The 17703-nt window shown below is 43.8% G+C and overlaps 4 protein-coding genes across 5 annotated transcripts in view; 2 read left to right on the top strand and 2 right to left on the bottom strand.

The window, feature by feature from the left end:
- The window catches only part of LOC310756497 (tigger transposable element-derived protein 1-like), a 796241-nt gene that overhangs the window by 507033 nt on the left and 271505 nt on the right, over positions 1–17703 (bottom strand). The window lies entirely within an intron of this gene.
- The window catches only part of LOC310757094 (uncharacterized protein), a 508648-nt gene that overhangs the window by 223614 nt on the left and 267331 nt on the right, over positions 1–17703 (bottom strand). The window lies entirely within an intron of this gene.
- Positions 1877–6953, top strand: LOC310756532 (uncharacterized protein). Of its 2 annotated transcripts, none has more exons than XM_083600767.1 (2): positions 1877–2143; positions 3515–6953. In XM_083600767.1, exon 2 carries the CDS (start codon positions 3518–3520, stop codon positions 5978–5980), a length of 2463 nt encoding a protein of 820 aa, XP_083456893.1. In that variant the 5' UTR covers positions 1877–2143; positions 3515–3517; the 3' UTR covers positions 5981–6953. The 2 variants fall into 2 exon arrangements, with proteins under 2 accessions (XP_083456893.1, XP_083456892.1); XM_083600766.1 differs by having other exon boundaries at positions 1877–2151.
- LOC310756705 (uncharacterized protein) lies at positions 8590–15917 on the top strand. Its single transcript, XM_083601306.1, has 3 exons — positions 8590–8945; positions 10977–11121; positions 13215–15917. Exons 2-3 carry the CDS (start codon positions 11091–11093, stop codon positions 15050–15052), a joined length of 1869 nt encoding a protein of 622 aa, XP_083457432.1. The 5' UTR covers positions 8590–8945; positions 10977–11090; the 3' UTR covers positions 15053–15917.

The raw sequence follows: 17703 nt of genomic DNA, 5'->3' as shown, positions 1-17703 counted from the left end.
CTCCTCTAAAAACTATGTGCGTGTTATGGTCGGGTGCGTGTTATAGAGCGAAAAATACGGTAATTAATGCCTAATGAAGCCCGCCAGATCTTCCAAATACTAACACAATAAAAAGTTGCTTATATGCTCATATATTCACATGGGCACATGGAGTCGCTTGTTGACTGCAACATCCGAGGGCAACCATGTGAATGAGACACTGCAAATCAAATATTAGGTATTCTACCAGTGTATATAGATTCTCCCTGCATAAAGCTCTCTCATGCACCCGAGCCCAGCATTGAGCAACATCCTTCTCCCTTTGCATCAGCTGATAAGAGGGGAAAGCCATCCTGCATAGTGCTGGGTTTCTGCTCTGCACAACACTTCAAAGGCTCCACCAGCTGGTCCTCACGTGCTTTGGGAGCTGCACCAGGCAGGTTTGGGTCAAGACCCACCCTTACCTATATGACATTAGCTGTAGGGTAGGTGGACAGTGGCTTGCCCCAGACAGCCTCAGAGGTCCTTCCAATATTGACCAACAACTAGCTGCAAGAAGATAACAAATTAGAGGTTTGAAATGACAACCCGTTGTTTCCAAAAAGGTTTTGCAGGGCTAATTCTGGAGGTTTCAGTAATTGCTGTCCAGTCATTTTAGTAATTCCTGCAAAGACCAGAGTCCAAAACTGGGACACTTTTCCACTATCCACCACATAAATTGGAATGAACCTGATTCCTTACATCTCTAACATAGTCTCAAATATCTTCATTTGAAACAATCTTATAGGGGTCTTATATAATCTTTATGCTATTTTTAATGCTTGTTCTCTCATAGTAGATGATACTGATTTAAATTGCAACTTTAACCATGTAGGATTCCAGCAATTTTTCTTCAATCAAAATATTCCGATCTAACTTCCACATTCATTTCAGGCCCTCTGCAGAGCCCATGTCAACACAAAGAAGTAAAATATAAATACAAGACACCGAGCCCCCCTGCTTGCCCTCAGAGATAAGAAACAACAGCTAGAGTGGTGTGAGATCTTGCAGGGCTTGATGCTTAATATGCTCCTGTCTAATAAAGAAACCTGCTTGATACCAACTCAACCAGGTTATGTCTGAGTCCTGTAGTCCCTTTCAAATGTCTTGGTAACGGTTGAGAGTCTGGATAAAAATCCTTCAAATGAAAGAAACCACCCAATATTCGGTCTTCACAATTGTGAGGGCACCTCAGTAGTGATTTGTTTATTACTAAAAATATTTATAGCTCACCCTTTGTGTGAACTGATTTCAGGGCGAAGGGGCAAACCATAAACACAGAAAAAGGTAGAATGGACACTACGGCTAGTTGTATTTAGAAATACATTTATTTATTTATTAAATATAAGCTGCAGTTCTCTTAATTGCTAATAATAAAAATACGGCAGTTATTAGGAAACGCAGCTTGAAACAAACAAGTCTTTATTGTCCAGCTGGCTTGTAAATAAACAGGGAATGGTGGGAAATCTGAAGGAGGCTTTTCTTCTAGTTCTGCTGGGAAGAGGGTTTTTTTGGCTGGCCATCTGCCATGGATGCTTGGAGTTGAGACTCCAGCATTTCAGGGGTAGGACTAGATGACCCTCGACTCTACAATTCTATGACTCTCTGTTTTTATTTACTTTTTTAAATAATAATGCACGCATCTGTGACCCAGTTTAGAAGCCATACAAAAATTAAAGGGCAGCTACAGTCACAGAATAATAAACAGACGAGCAAACGAGAAACCCCAGCTTTAAAATTCAGCTCAGCTCAGGCAGCCAAGGAGCCGCACGCAGAACTGAACTGAACCCGCCTCCTACGAGTTAAATCGACCGAGCGCAGGTTCCTAGAGCGGCCTGGTCTCTTTCTCGTCCTCCTCCGCTGTTTAAAGGGGAAGCACCTTTTGTCTGCGCCCGTCGCTTTTCCACCCCGTGGCTGCGGGAGAGGTAAGTCGGAGGAGCCCAAAGGTCCCTGCGGCTCTCCCGTAGCAGAGCAGCGTCGCCTTTATGTACACGGCTGGATAATGCCGCTTGCACACGCGAGTGGGCACGTGTGCAGGGGTTGGGGGTGTCAGGCAGAGCAATTCCCTGCGCATTTTACCGAAGAGTAATCCCACTTCAACCCAGCGGGCTTCATTTCAAAGCAAGTATGCCTGTTGTTTTCGGTGGGAGGGAACAACCCCCTGTGCATTTTACTGAGAAGTAAGCCCACTTTATTAAGTAGGGTGCATTTCCATGTGAAGGTGTATAATCTTGCAGTCTCGCGTATTTATTCAGGATCAATCCCACAACTCGGTGGGGGCTTGACTTCCAAGTAAACACAGATAGAACCATAGAATTCGTAGAGTTGGAAGGGACCCTTGAGGATCATCTAGTCCAGCCCCCTGCAATGCAGGAATATACAGCTGTCCCTTGTGGGGATCGAGCCTGCAACCTCCGTGTCATCAGCACCGCGCTGTAACCAACTGAGCTCTCTAGTGAATGAGATCGGTACAGATTATTGGCACCCTTTATTACAATCAGGGTGGCCAAATGCTAAGGAGAACAGGGTTCTGGCATCTTTAATAGTTGTACAGAAGAAGGAATTTCGGCAGGTGAAGTGTCTTCGGCTTTTTGGGGGTGGGGGTGGGGTAGGAAGTCAGAAAAAGGAGGCTCCCCACTGTTGAACAATTGTGGGTTTGAACTATTTAAGGTCATTTGTTTTTGTTTTTTTTACACAGCATTGAAAAACAGCATCAAAACATTGTAATCCAGAATATTTATGCATGGGTGATAGGTAACGTTAGTTAGAGTTGAAAGCAATTGATTTATTTAGGGCACTGATTTTAATGGCTTGACATTATATATCACTGATATATAGGATTAAATATGAAGAATTTCTCTTCCCAGCATGTTTTGACATAAGCCTGGCTATGACTGCATTATGTACAGACTAACTTGGGAGTATGTGCCACATCCTTCAGATGTGAATCCCATTAAACAAGAGGAAATTAGAGAGAGCTAAATAAGTGATTTTTACAGAATGTTTTTATTTCACACACAAATCAGACGAATGTGCAGTAATCTCCCCATATTTGGAAGCTTTTAAAACTTGGAACTTATAAAATCCAGCTTCAGGGCTCCCATATCTAGCTCCCTTGGCACAGCTGAGAGAGAAGAGCAAAATAGGAGTCTAATTACTAACCTTATAATCAGGATTGTGCATCGTAGTAACCAAAGAGCTATAATGATAGGATTTCCTTTCTTTTTTATTATGATTGTGAATCTTGTGCTTACCTTATATTTTTTGTACAATATAATATACTATTTATATTGTATTGTATTAATTTGTTGCTTTGGTGAGGAGTGAAAGGAGAGAGTGGCTTTGGTGAGGATGGTTGGCGGACAAGTTAAGTGAGCAGGGGACAGAGTCTCATATTTGATTCATTACATGCTTTCTTTTGTAGCTTGGTTAACATTATCATCAACCATCATGTTTCAGGCATGATTCACACTGTCTTCTCTCTTCCTTCCATCAGATAATGGAGAATAATCTCAAGGTAGAAATGTCTGAACAACAGAAACAGATTGAGATATTGGTGAAACCACTGGACGAGAACATGTCTCAGTGCCATGCCAAGGCAGAAGCCGCTGAACAGCAACATGGATTGTCAAGCCAACAGGGGAAGCCCGTGGGGTTGGGAGTGGATGAGTCCACGCTGGGTGAGGAAAGCTTCAAGGACAAAAGCGAAATCTCGGCCCAGGGAGAGATGGAAAAAGACAAGGAACTAGTAATTTTAGAAGAAGAGAAGAATGCAAACCTTATTACTTGTGGGAGGAACCTTACGGCAGTGAAATTGTATGGATGCTCAGACGGTGGAAACTCCTCTCGTATGACCTCTGAAAATCAATGGGATCATACTGCAAGCAAGGAAATATACACATCTTTGGACTTTGGGGACTCCTTTGGTATGGATGCTGGCTTTATCAAGCATTGTGGAACCCACACAGGAGACAAAACTTTTCAATGCTCGGACTGTGGGAAGAGCTGTGAAACAAAAAGCCAGTTGCTTGCGCATATGAAGATGCACACAGGGGGAAACCCACTTAGATGCACCATCTGTGGGAAGAGCTTCTCTCAGAACAGAGACCTCTCTACTAATGAGAGAATCCACACAGAAGACAAAATGTTTATGTGCTCAGAATGCAATAAATCCTGCCCCAACAACACTGAACTTGGACATCCCCAGCCTCAGACAGGGGAGGAACCATATAAATGTTTAGACTGTGGGAGATCCTTCACTCTGAACTCTGACTTTCGTAAACATCACAGAACCCACACGGGAGGGAAACCACATAAATGCCCAGACTGTGGCAAGACTTTTGATAAGAAATTTAAGCTAGTGACGCATGTGAGAATCCATACTGGGGAGAAACCTTTTAAGTGTTTGGACTGTGGGAAAAGCTTTGCTCAGAAGGGGAACCTTGTGGTTCATGAGAGAAGCCATACTGGGGAGAAACCATACAAGTGCTTGGATTGCGAGAAGTCCTTCAGTGTGAATGCAGACCTTATTAGACATCACAGAATACACACAGGGGAAAAGCCATTCAAATGCCCAGAGTGTGGGAAATTCTTCAGGACACACTCTGAAATGTTCAGACATCAGAGAACTCACCCAGGAAACAAACCATATGACTGCTGGGACTGTGGCAAAACCTTTAGTCAGGAAGCCCACCTCGTGGCACACCTGAGAATCCACACTGGGGAGAAGCCCTACAAATGCCCAGACTGTCGGCAAAGCTTTGCCCAGAAAGGGAACCTTATTCTTCATCAGAGGACCCACATGGAAGAGAAGCCGTATAAATGCTTGGACTGTGAGAAATCTTTCCGTGCAAAATCTAAGCTCATAGAGCATCAGAGGCTTCACACCGGGGAGACGCCCTATGATTGCTCAGACTGCGGTAAAAGCTTCAGCCGGAGAGGGAGCCTCCTTGCCCACATGCACTTCCATTCTGGGAAGAAACCGTATGAATGCTCCATTTGTGGGAAATCCTTCATTATGAACTCTGATCTCCTTAGACATCAGAGAACTCACACAGGAGAGAAACCGTACAAGTGCTCAGATTGCGATAAAAGCTTTAGTCGGAAAGACGGCCTGCTCAAACACCTGGTAATCCATTCTGGGACAGAATTGCACATTCAGGAAAAGCCATACGAATGCTTGCACTGCGGCAGGAGTTACAATTACAAACAGAACCTCATTGTGCATAGGAGAACTCACACTGGAGAAAAGAGATTTAAATGCACAGACTGCGGTAAAACCTTCAACACAAACTCTGAACTTACCAAACATCGGAGAATGCACACGGGGGAGAAGCCATACAAGTGCTCCGATTGTGGGAAAAGCTTCGCCCAGAGGGGAGGCCTGGTTGCCCACAAGAGGACCCACACGGGAGAGAAGCCGTACAAATGCACCATTTGTGGGAAATGTTTTAGTCTGAGCTCTTGCCTGATTAGACACCAGCAAATCCACACAGGGGAGAAACCCTATCAGTGCCCAGACTGCGGACAGTGCTTTACTCACAAAAGGAACCTTGTCAAACACGCTGCCAGCCACCAAGAAGAAAAACCATATAACTGCTCAGACTGTGGGAAAAGTTTTGGGATAAGTTATCACCTCGTTCAGCACCAGCAAATCCACTCAGGAGAGAAACCGTATAAATGCTTGGAATGTGGGCAGAGTTTCACTCGCAAGAGAAACCTTGTGGTACATGTGAGAAGTCACACGTCAGAGAAGCTCCACAAATGTCCAGACTGTGGGAAAAGTTTCCCTCACAAAAATAATCTTGTCGAGCATATGGGAATGCATGCAGGGGAGAAACCGCAGGAGTGCCCAGAATGTGGGGAAAGTTTTACTGATCTCCTTGTTCTTATTAAGCACAGAAGAATCCACACAGAGACAGCCTTGGAGGAATCTTCCTATTGGGAGAAGATAGTCTGTTGAAACGTGCATGATCTTTTACTGCATATTAGAGAAATTATACTGTAGGAGATGCTTAGACTCAAGAAGGCCGTTAGGAAGTGTGAAATCGGAACCAGTGAGGGTGGTGAATGTCCTGCGTGAGTGTCTGGAGAAGGGATGGTGGTTGATAGGTTGAGGCTGAATCCCAGCGAGATAGAAGTACTGTTTCTGGGGGCCAGGGAGCAGGCAGATGTGACAGACACCCTGGTCCTGAATGGGGTAACTCTGCCCCTAAAGGACCAGGTGCGCAGCCTGGGGGTCATTTGGTCTTAAAACTGCTCATGGAGGCACAGGTAAATTATGTGTTCAGGGCAGCTGTCTACCAGCTCCATCTGGTACCCTGGCTGAGACCCTACCTGCTCGCCAACTGTCTTGCCAAAGTGGTATGTGCTTTGATTATCTTCCGCTTGGACTACTGCAATGTGCTGTACGTGGGGCTACCTTTGAAGGTGACTTAGAAACTACAGGTAATCCAGAATGTGGACTGGTGTCTGGGAGCAGCCACTGGGAACATATAGTACTGGTTCTAAAGGGTCTACGTGGTCTCCCAGTATGTTTCTGAGCGCAGTTTAAAGTGTTGGTGTTGACCTTCAAAGTCCTAAGCAGCTTCTGCCCTGTATACCTGAAGGAATATTCCATCCCCATCATCCAGCCTGTAAACTGAGGTCCAGCACGGAGGGTCTTCTGGTGGTTCCCTCTCTGTGAGAAGTAAAGTTACAGGGAACCAGGCAAAGGGCCTTTTTTTGTAGTGACTGGAACACCCTCCCATCAGATGTCAATGAAATACACAGCTATATGACATTCAGAAGGCACCTGAAGGCAGCCTTATATAGGGGATGCCTTTACTGTTTGATGTTTTACTGTGTTTTTATATTCTGTTGGAAACTGCCCAGAGTGGATGGGGCAACCCAGTCAGATGGGCAATGTACAAATAATAAAATTATTATTATTATTATTATTAGTGCTCCATCAACACAGTCGTATAAACATGTGTATGCGTATATTTCCTTGGTTAATGATAAAATCAAGTAATATAATTTGCCTCCCACCTTTGAGTCCTAATGGAGTTCTGTTGGTGGTTTATACGGTGCAGGGATTGGAAACCTATAGCCCTCCAGATATTGGTTGGCCTCCAACTCCCATCTGCCTCATCCATTAGCCAGAGATGATGGGAACTGTAGATGTCTATCAATATCTGGTGGGTTCCTAATCCTTGATAAAGGAAATAATATACACATTGAAACTGCTGTCCTAGACATGTCTACTGAGAAGTGAGTACCGCTGGGCACAATGGGGCTTACTCTCAAGGAAGTGGGTAGAGGATTGCAGCCAAACAGTATTAATTAAAACCCTTTAATAAAGTAAATGCAGACATGCTTTAATCTTTTTTTCTTTTTCTTTTTAAAGTAAGCTTCTTTATGGCTTATGTAGAACACATTTCTGTAATAATGTGCCAGATGTTTTTGTGAGCGGATCTATCTTATATTGTCATCCCTCGTCTTGAAGTGTTTTAACAGGGCTGGTTCCATCAGAAATTGACGGAGTGGGGAAGGTTTGGGGGACCTCTGATTCGGAAAAGGGATTGGCCTTCATCACTGCCTCCTGTGGCAGTGAGTTCCATAGTTTAACTATGCGCTTTGTGAAGAAGTGTTTCCCTTTCTCTGTCTGGAATCACCTTCCCTTCTGCTTTATTGGATGCCTCCAGTTTACAGTGTTATGAGAGAGGGAGAAAAAATTATCCCTAGCCAAATTTCTCCACGCCATGCCTTTTTTCTAAAGCAGAAATCGTTTCACCTTTTGCTCTGGCCTCTTGACCCTTTTGATTGTCATTTTCTAAATGTCTTCCACCTTTGCTATAGCCTTTTTTCGGTGAGGCAACCAGAACTGTATGCAGTACTCCAAATGCAGTCACACCACAGATTTGTATGACGGTGTTGTGATGCTAGCAGTTTTATTTTCAAAATACTTCCTAATGATCCCTAACATGGAAATCAGCCATACACTGGGTTGACATTTTCATTGAGCTATCCTAATTTCCATTTCATCATCTTCATTTGTCTTGAGTCACCTCCGGAATGCCTCCTGTGCATACTCCTGCCTTTTGGGAGTGGGGTGAAGACTATGATGCGGAATAATTTCAGCAGTTGCCATTTGTCGTACTTAATTCTTTATTTGTCTGCCACCTTTCTTGCAACATCAACAAAACGCTCAATTTTTCGCTTGCTAGCTTGCAGCATCAGGGAAAAAATAACACAATTCACTCTCACAGTCATAGAAATGTAACAAAATTTAAGAAGCCGTACGTAATAAATGAAAATGTATCAATAAATGTACAGTAAAACGAACCCTTGTGTAATTCCAAATTAGGTGTAACAATAAAAATACAAAGCAATAAAAATACCAAGCACAGCAAAAATCAATCATCTCCTAAATTAAATCTTGACTGCCAACAAAGACTCCTAAACCAAATCCCACTGTGATAGCTCGGTGAGAGGTATAGAGGTCTCTCAGCACCCTTGACAAAAACTTGGACTGTCTGGGGGAAGCCGTGACTGATTAAAAGTGGGATAATGCTGCTTTAAATGTGATTAAAAGTGGGATAATGCTGCTTTAAATGTATAGTGCAGATGGGGGCCTTTGAGACCCTGAAAAGAGTTAAAGTGACAGAGGCTTATTCCTAGAGAGGCTTTGGAATGGGGATGGGAAAAGAGCCTCTTCCTAGCCCTGCCTCCTCCTTGGTCCAGGCAAATTTTGAACAGCTGCAGGAAGAGGTGAGTTGCACAGCAGGAGTCTATTTAGGGAAAACAGCAAGAGGGGAAAGGAAGGGGGAAGGGTGCCCAGAGGGGACAAACTTAGAAAGGGAGTGAAGGTGGGTGATCTTCTGGAACACAGGCACTGGCAGTGGGTTTTCCTCCTTCCTATTCTTCTGCATTCCAAGTCCTGCTGAGTGAGTACATTACATTTACTTTGGTTCCCAGGCACTTTAAAAAGAAAAGAAAAGAAAAGAAATCCAGGGTCTTGATATCCATTGTTTGAGAGTCCAGGAGTAGATGCTGGTGAACTCAATGGTGCTTCCTTCAGCGTGGACACGTATAGGACTGCCCTGTTTCGTTTTGGGTTTTGTTTTTTTTGCAATGTTGTTGTATAGTCGTGTCCGACTCTTCATGGCCCCATGGACCAGAGCACGCCAGACACTCCTGTCTTCCACTGCCTCCCGCAGTTTAGTCAGACTCATGCTGGTAGCTTCCAACCATCTCGTCCTCGGTCGTCCCCTTCTCCTTGTGCCCTCCATCTTTCCCAACATCAGGGTCTTTTCCAGGGAGTCTTCTCTTCTCATGAGGTGGCCAAAGTATTGGAGTCTCAGCTTCAGGATCTGTCCTTCCAGTGAGCACTCAGGGCTGATTTCCCTAATTTTTTGCAATACTGTGTATAAAAAAATTCTAACCGTTTCACAATAGTCTTCATATCAATAATTACATTGTTTCATAAATTGACTTCCCACCCCCACCTCCACCGTGTTTTTACTCAAACCTTTTCACAGTATTATATCTTTATTACAAAAACTTTCTGTTTACCGTTATCTAGGATTGCCCTGTTAAGATGCTTACATTTAGAGGGAGGAGGCATATTTTGGATTGTATTTCCCCCCTCATTTATATTTGGCCTTTTCCTCCAAGGAACTAGTGGTGGAGTGTTCATTTATTATTGTTTATTTATTGAATTTATATACCGCCCTATACCTGGGGGTCTCAGGGCGGTTCACAGAATAAAATCAAGATATAAAACCGCAAAATATATAATAAAAATGAGAACAACAACCCAATAGCCACCCCTCTGTTTTATCCTCACAACAACCCTTAGAGGAAGGCCAGAATGAGAGACCGTGACCGAATGAAGGTCACTCAAGCCCCATCTGCACTATACTTTATATCGGCAGGATACCACTTTAAACAGTCATGGTGTCCCTCAAAAGATCATTGGAACTGCATTTTGTTAAAGGTGCCGAGGGTTGTTACAGTACCTCCTATTCCCCCCACAGAGATAAATTCTCAGGGTGGTTTAATGAGAAACACTTCTTCCCAAGGAAGGGCCTCCTCCAGATGCCATCTTATCTTAACTGCCTGGGTCCTGTATACCTGAAGGAGCATCTCCACCCCCATCACTCAGTCCTGACACCGAGGTCCAGCTCCAAGGGCCTTCTGGCAGTTCCCTCATTGCGAGAAGTGAGGTTACAGGGAACCAGACAGAGGGCCTTCTCGTTAGTGGTACCCGCCCTGTGGAACGCCCTCCCTTCAGATGTGAAGGAAATAAGCAGCTATCTTCTCTTTAAAAGACATCTGAAGGCAGCCCTGTTTAGGGAAGTTTTTAATATTTAATGCTGTATTGTTTTTAACACTCGATTGGGAGCTGCCCAGAGTGGCTGGGGAAACTCAGCCAGATGGGCGGGGTATAAATAAATTATTATTATTATTATTATTATTATTATTATTATTATTATTATTATCTGGAAGTCCACTCCTGTGGTGGTTGTGCAGTTGATGGAGAGCTGCCTGGACTAAGACATTGGAGACTCAGCCATGATACTCACTAGGTGAGCTTGGGCTCAGTCACAATCTCTCAGCCTAAATTATCTCACAGGTAAATTATCCCCTTGAACTTCTTGGGAAAAGATGGGATATAAATGCAGCAATAAAAGAGTAGGAATAATGAAGGGATTGGGCCTTTAGTGTTGTGGCACCTGCTGTTTGGAATGCCCTCTTGTTGATTATTATAAAGGGGTTGCCTCTGTTGTCTTTTCAGCACCTACTGAATATCTTTCTCAGTCTGCCACTGGATTGGATTGTGTGTGTGTGTGTGTGTGTGTGTGTGTGTGTGTGTGTGTGTGTGACTTGTTTTTGCTGCCCTGGGCTCCTTTGGGAAGAGGGATGGGGGTATAAATTTAATAAAGCAAAAAAATAAAATAAATTCTTCAACTCAGCAGGTTAAGACCCAACATGAAAGAGGTTAAAATGGAGAACCATGAAAAAGGAGCCAGGTTTCCGTGAGGTCTGAGGCTGGTGAGGGTGGACAGACTTGCTGTGAGGACGATCTCATGTCCCCTGACCAAACTGCAGTCTGTGCAGGTAAGGGAATGGGGAGAACCCACAGCTGTTTCTCAAATATTTTCTGATGCCACAATATTTATAGCTGTTAAGGGATGCTGTTCAAGAGACTAGGGCTGTGTGAATGCTACACCTTTAAAGCACCGTCTTTCCCTCAGTGAATTCTGGGCACTGTAGTTTGTTAAGGGTTGCTGATAATTGTAACTCTGTGGGGTGGAAACTGCAATGCCCAGAATTCTTGGGAAGGAAAGAACGTGTCTCTCCTGTTTAGTGTATACACAGCCATATGCAATAAATGCCCCTTAGAGAGCCCTGAAGACAGGCTGCATACACACCATACATTTAAAGCACCTTTAAAGCACACGGCTCCCTCCAAAGAAGTCTGGGAATTGTAGTTTGTGAAGGGTGTTGGGAATTGTAGCTCTGTGATGGGGAAATTAGTTTCTGTGATTCTTGGGGGAAAGCTGTGTGATTTAAATGTGTCTGTAGCCTTTAGGTGTCTTAATACCATTGGCTTTATTTAAAGATATACAAGCAGAATCATACTAAAGTGTTATGCCTACAAGGAACTTCCAAAAGGAACTTCCAAAAGGAACAGCTGTGGCAGAATCATGCTCCAAGGCTGCAATCTCACTTTCAGTTACTTCCAGCTAGAAACCTCCCTTGCTCCTTCTCTCTCTCTCTCTCTCTCTCACACACACACACACAATCTATCAAATACATATAGAAATAGCTCTGCAAACACATCCCAACGAGCCACAGTAGGAAGCACCACTTCTGCCTTTGAGCACCACTTGTTGGGAATCGCTTCTGGTGATCACTGTGAGAACAGGATGCTAGACTAGATGGATCACTTATAAGTCCCTAACTGGCATGATAAAATAACATGAAAACAATAAAATAGCTTCATGAGAATAGCAAATCAACATTACTGAAAGAGGAATTCAGAAATGGTAGGGACTGATCTTATGGGTCGAGGAAAGTCTGGGCGAAAAGATTTGCAAGATTGCACCTGCTTAGAGATAATGAAGTCATATATAAATTGTCTCATTAAACAAAGTGGCAGAAGTTACTAATAGTTGTTATTATTATTATTATTATTATTATTATTATTATTATTATTACCCCGTCTGGCTTGGTTTCCCCAGCCACTCTGGGTGGCTTCCAGCAAAATATAAAAAATAATAAAATGTCAGAATTATGCTTCATGTGTGGTGGGAGAAGGGTCTTCCACAGTGCAGGGGCAAAGTCAGAAAATGTATGTTTTTTGCCCACTGCTGTGTGATACTCTGTAGGGTGCAGTGTCATGAGTAAAATTTTCCTCAGATCATTGATGTGTTATTACAGGGTCTCTTCAGGAGTAGGCAGTCTTTCAGGCCTTCAAATTATTCAGGGCTTTTATGCGTGTGTCACAAAAGACCTTGAATGTGGCCTGGTAGCTGATGGACAGTCACTGCAGCTAGTGTGGATATAATATGTATAATAATGCTTAATAGTATTGTGAATTTCCATGACAGTGGTGTTTTATCCCTGAAAGCTGGTATAAAAAGTACAGTGGTACCTTGGGTTAAGAACTTAATTCTTTCCGGAGGTTCGTTCTTAACCTGAAACTGTTCTTAACCTGAGGTACCACCTTAGCTAATGGGGCCTCCCACTGCTGCTGCATGATTTCTGTTCTCATCCTGAAGCAAAGTTCTTAACCCAAGGTACTATTTCTGGGTTAGCGGAGTCTATAAACTGAAGCATCTGTAACCCGAGGTATCACTGTACTTAAAAACAAATAAATAATAAATACCACTCAGCAATAGTCCCTTCAGAGTAGCTTGACTGTCTCACCTTGCCTCAGGCTTCATGGTCGCTAGGCCAAGGCTGCATGCACATCATTTAAAGCACAAGGTCCTACACACGCCAAAGAATCCCAGGAACTGTAATTCATTAAGGCTGCTAGGAATTGTAGCTCTGTGAGAGGCAAACTGAAGTTCCCAGGATTTTTTGGAGATGAAAATGTGCTTTAAACGTATGGTGCGTATTCAGTCTCTGTCTCTCTTTGGCAATTGTTTCATGACCTCTGGATGTAGGGTGTCGACTCACAGTTGAATCTCTCTTTCCTTCAGATATGGAGTCTATGAATGAGGAAGCTAACAAGAACCTAGAGCTGAAGAGCTCTGAGCTGAGGGAGCCACTCCAGGCAGCAGGGCAGACAGCCAAAGAGCAAGATACCCAGTGCGTTGTGAAGGTGGAAGCTGTTTTGAGACAACGGGTGGGAAATCCAGGTGGGATATTAAATAAGACGATTAGATGTTCAGAAAGCAGCAAAGACCTGGATGAAATCTCAGCCGAGGAGGCAAAAGGGAAGGATGAGGGACAAGTAACCTCAACAGAATGTGAGAACAGCTCCTCCATTGCAGAAGAGAGGCCTTATAAGTGCTCAGACTGTGGGAAAACCTTCTGTAGGAATGCTAACCTTATTAGACATTATAGAACCCACACAGGGGAGAAACCCTATGAATGCACCGTATGTGAGAAAAGCTTCTCTCAGAAAGGAAATCTTGCTATGCATGAGAGAATCCATGCAGAAGAGAAGCCATACAAGTGTTTGCATTGTGGGAAATCCTTCTGTAAGAACGCCGACCTCCTTCGACATCAGCGCAATCATACAGGGGAGAAACCGTATCAGTGCTCTGTGTGCGGGAGAAGCTTCAGCATGAATTCTGACTTTATTATACATTTCAGAACCCACACGGGAGAGAAGCAACATGAATGCTCAGAATGCGGCAAAAGCTTCAATAAGAAATGTAACCTGGTTGCACACGCCAGGACCCATACCAGGGAGAAACCGTACAAATGCTCAGAGTGCGAGAAATCTTTCACTACAAACTCGGAAGTCTTTAAACATTACATAACCCACTCAGAAAACAAACCTTATGACTGCTGGAACTGTGGCAAGAGGTTCAGGCAGGAATCACATTTAGCCGCACATAGGAGAATCCACACTGGGGAGAAGCCATACGAATGCTCGGGCTGTGGGCAGAAATTTACTCGGAAAGGAAACCTTGCTCTTCACGAGAGAATCCACACAGAAGAGAAACCATACAAATGCTTGGAATGTGGCAAATCGTTCCAAGCAAACTACAAACTTATTGCACATCAGAGACTCCATGCAGGAGAGGCTCCATATGAATGTCCGGACTGCGGCAAAAGCTTCATCCGAAAAGGGAGACTCACAGCACACCTACAGTTCCATTCAGAGAAGAAACCATATGAATGTTTGGATTGTGGGAAATCCTTTGTTATGAACTCCGATCTCCTTAGACATCAGAGAACCCACACGGGTGAGAAACCATATGAATGCTCAGACTGTAAAAAAAGCTTTAACCGGAAAGATGGCCTTCTCAAACATATAATCATCCATTCAGGGGAACAATCACAGACGTATGAGAAACCCTATGGATGCTTGCACTGTGGCAGAAGCTACAATTACAAGCAAAATCTCATTATCCATATGAGAAACCACAGCGGAGAAAAGCCCTATCGGTGTTCAGACTGCGATAAGGCCTTTAATACAAACTCCGAGCTTACTAAACATCGGAGAATGCACACAGGAGAGAAACCGTACAAGTGCTCTGAGTGCGGGAAAAGCTTCAGCCAGAAAGGAGACCTCATTGTCCATGTGAGGATCCACACAGGGGAGAAACCATATAAATGTACCGATTGCGGCAAATGTTTTAGCCTTAGTTACCTTGTGATCCGCCACCAGCAAATGCACACAGGGGAGAAACCGTTTCTGTGTTCTGAATGCGGGAAATGTTTTGGTATACGCTCAAAACTTATTCGGCACCAGTTGACTCACACAGGAGAAAAACCATACAAGTGCCTGGACTGCGGTCAGTGTTTCACTCGTAAAACGAACCTTTTCAAACATATGGCAGCCCATTCAGCGAAGAAGCCATAGAAATCCCCTGGAGCAGGCGTTGGGTTGGTCCATGATTGCTATAGTTGTATTCCTCACAAGTGAATGCGCACAGAGCAAAGCAATTCATATTAATGTTCCTAATGGGGAAAAGTTTCAATCTCTCAGCCTCAAAGTAGCTTATATGGCACAGTTAATTTTCTAAGACCAATAAGATCCTCCAGGAAGCACTTAATAAGCAAGGGTCAGTTAAGGAATTGTGTACTCTAAAGGGAGGTAATTGAAATACAGAGCATAATCATAATAAAATACAGTTGTACCTTGGAAGTCGATTGGAATCCGTTCCAGAAGTCTGTTTGACTTCCAAAATGTTCGGAAACCAAAGCGCGGCTTCTGATTGGCTGCAGGAACTTCCTGCAGCCAATCGAAAGCCCCGTCGGATGTTCAGGTTCCAAAGAATGTTTGCAAACCAGAAGACTCACTTCCGGGATTGTGGCATTCGGGAGCCAAAACGTCAGAGTACCAAGGCGTTTGAGGTCCAAGGTACGACTGTATGTTCTATAATGATGAAATTATAGATCTTAAAACTGAAATACTTGTGTGAAAATGAATGAGAGTTATTCAGCAGGAACTAGCTTTGGAAGGCTAAAATGGATCTGGGCTAGGAGACCGCCACAAATTATATCTGTAGATTGGAAGGAATATACATATATATCAATATGCAATATCAACAGTACAGTGGTACCTCAGGTTAAGTACCGTACTTAATTCGTTCTGGAGGTCTGTACTTAACCTGAAACTGTTCTTAACCTGAAGCACCACTTTAGCTAATGGGGCCTCCTGCTGTTGCTGCGCCGCCGGAGCACAATTTCTGTTCTCATCCTGAAGCAAAAGTGCTTAACCTGAAGCAATATTTCTGGGTTAACAGAGTCTGTAACCTGAAGCGTATGTAACCCGAGGTACCACTGTATCTAATTCTTTATTGACTTTCTCAGACACACACATACTGCACAGGATATATGTTGAAGATATGGTGGTCAACATGCAGGTTGTTTACGTATATTTTGGAGTTAATTGGTACTTCAAACTTATTGCTTTACTGTCCAAAATGTTATCTTAGAATGACTGGGTATTTATTACCAAATGATCCAATATTATTATTATCGAGCTATTTACAAGGGTTAGTAGTGGAGATGGATCAGGCTCTGGTTTCGTATTTGCTGAAAGCAGCAAAAAGAATTATTGCTAAAGCGTGGAAGACGAAATTGGCACCATCAATTCTGACTGGTCCGGAAAGTTATTGAATATAGTAATACTATTATAACCGGTCATTTATTACTTGCTCTTCACCAGCAGGACCAAGGGTAGGTTGCAACAATTTAAAATTCTGAAAAACAGTCAAAACAGATTGCAATCTAGGGAGTAGGGAAAAACACATTTTGAGTGTCCAAGGCTGGCGTAAAGAGATGGTAAGGAAATAACATGAACAAACATTTATAAAGAAAAAGGGCTCCTCCCACAAAGAAGAGGGAAAGGGCAAGGAGAAAAAGGAAGTGCAAAGCCCGCTGAGGGGAAGTTAGGGCTGGTCCTCGCCCCAACCAGGGCTGGATTAACCATTAAGCAAAATAAGGCCATGCTTAGGGCATCAAAGTTAGGGAAGCATTACAGAAATTTTCCATTGCTGGATTTACCATGGGCCATATGGTGCAGCTGAACCAGGTTCCACAAAGAAGGCTCCCACAACAAATGGGGGAAAAATGCATACTATATATACAATGATAAAAAATAAATATTAAGTGGAAGTATGCAAAAATAAACATTATTTTCCATCTCACTGTAGGCTTTGTTTCAGAATTTTTTATTTTTTACGGTTTATTATTGTTCATATTGTTGATGAAGGACCAGGTGCGCAGCCTGGGAGTCATTTTGGACTCACAGCTGTCTATGGAGGCGCAGGTTAATTCTGTGTCCAGGGCAGCTGTCTACCAGCTCCATCTGGTACGCAGGCTGAGACCCTATCTGCCTGTGGACTGTCTTGCCAGAGTGGTGCATGCTCTGGTTATCTCTTGCTTGGACTACTGCATTGCGCTCTGTGTGGGATTACCTTTGAAGGTGACCCGGAAACTACAACTAATCCAGAATGCGGCAGCTAGACTGGTGACTGGGAGCAGCTGCCGAGACCACATAATACCGGTCTTGAAAGACCTACATTGGCTCCCAGTACGTTTCAGAGCACAATTCAAAGTGTTGGTGCTGACCTTTAAAGCCCTAAACGGCCTCAACCCAGTATACCTGAAGGAGTGTCTCCACCCCCATCGTTCAGCCCGGACACTGAGATCCAGCACCGAGGGCCTTCTGGCGGTTCCCTCTCTGCGAGAAGCCACGTTACAGGGAACCAGGCAGAGGGCCTTCTCGGTAGTGGCACCTGCCCTGTGGAACGCCCTCCCACCAGATGTGAAAGAGAACAACAACGATCAGACTTTTGGAAGGCATCTGATGCAGCCCTGTTTAGGGAAGCTTTTAATGTTTGATGGATTACTGTATTTTAATATTTTGTTGGAAGCCGCCCAGAGTGGCTGGCGAAGCCCAGCCAGATGGGCGTCCTGTTCTTATGGTGGCCAACAATATGACTGTAGGAAACCAGCAAGCAGGACCTGCTTGAGCACAAGGGCCTTCTCTCCTGCAGTTTCTAG

The sequence above is a fragment of the Podarcis filfolensis genome (genome assembly GCF_964270895.1).
Source record: "Podarcis filfolensis genome assembly, chromosome: 2".
NCBI classification, from domain to species: Eukaryota; Metazoa; Chordata; class Lepidosauria; order Squamata; family Lacertidae; genus Podarcis; species Podarcis filfolensis.
This window is presented reverse-complemented; position numbering and strand designations above follow the sequence as displayed.

Bases quoted from the DNA above. Each gene is read 5' to 3' on its own strand.
- LOC310756705 (XM_083601306.1), top strand. From the start codon at position 11,091: ATGTCCCCTGACCAAACTGCAGTCTGTGCAG. The intron at 11,122-13,214 runs GTAAGGGAATGG...TCTTTCCTTCAG, and splicing joins CCAAACTGCAGTCTGTGCAG to ATATGGAGTCTATGAATGAG.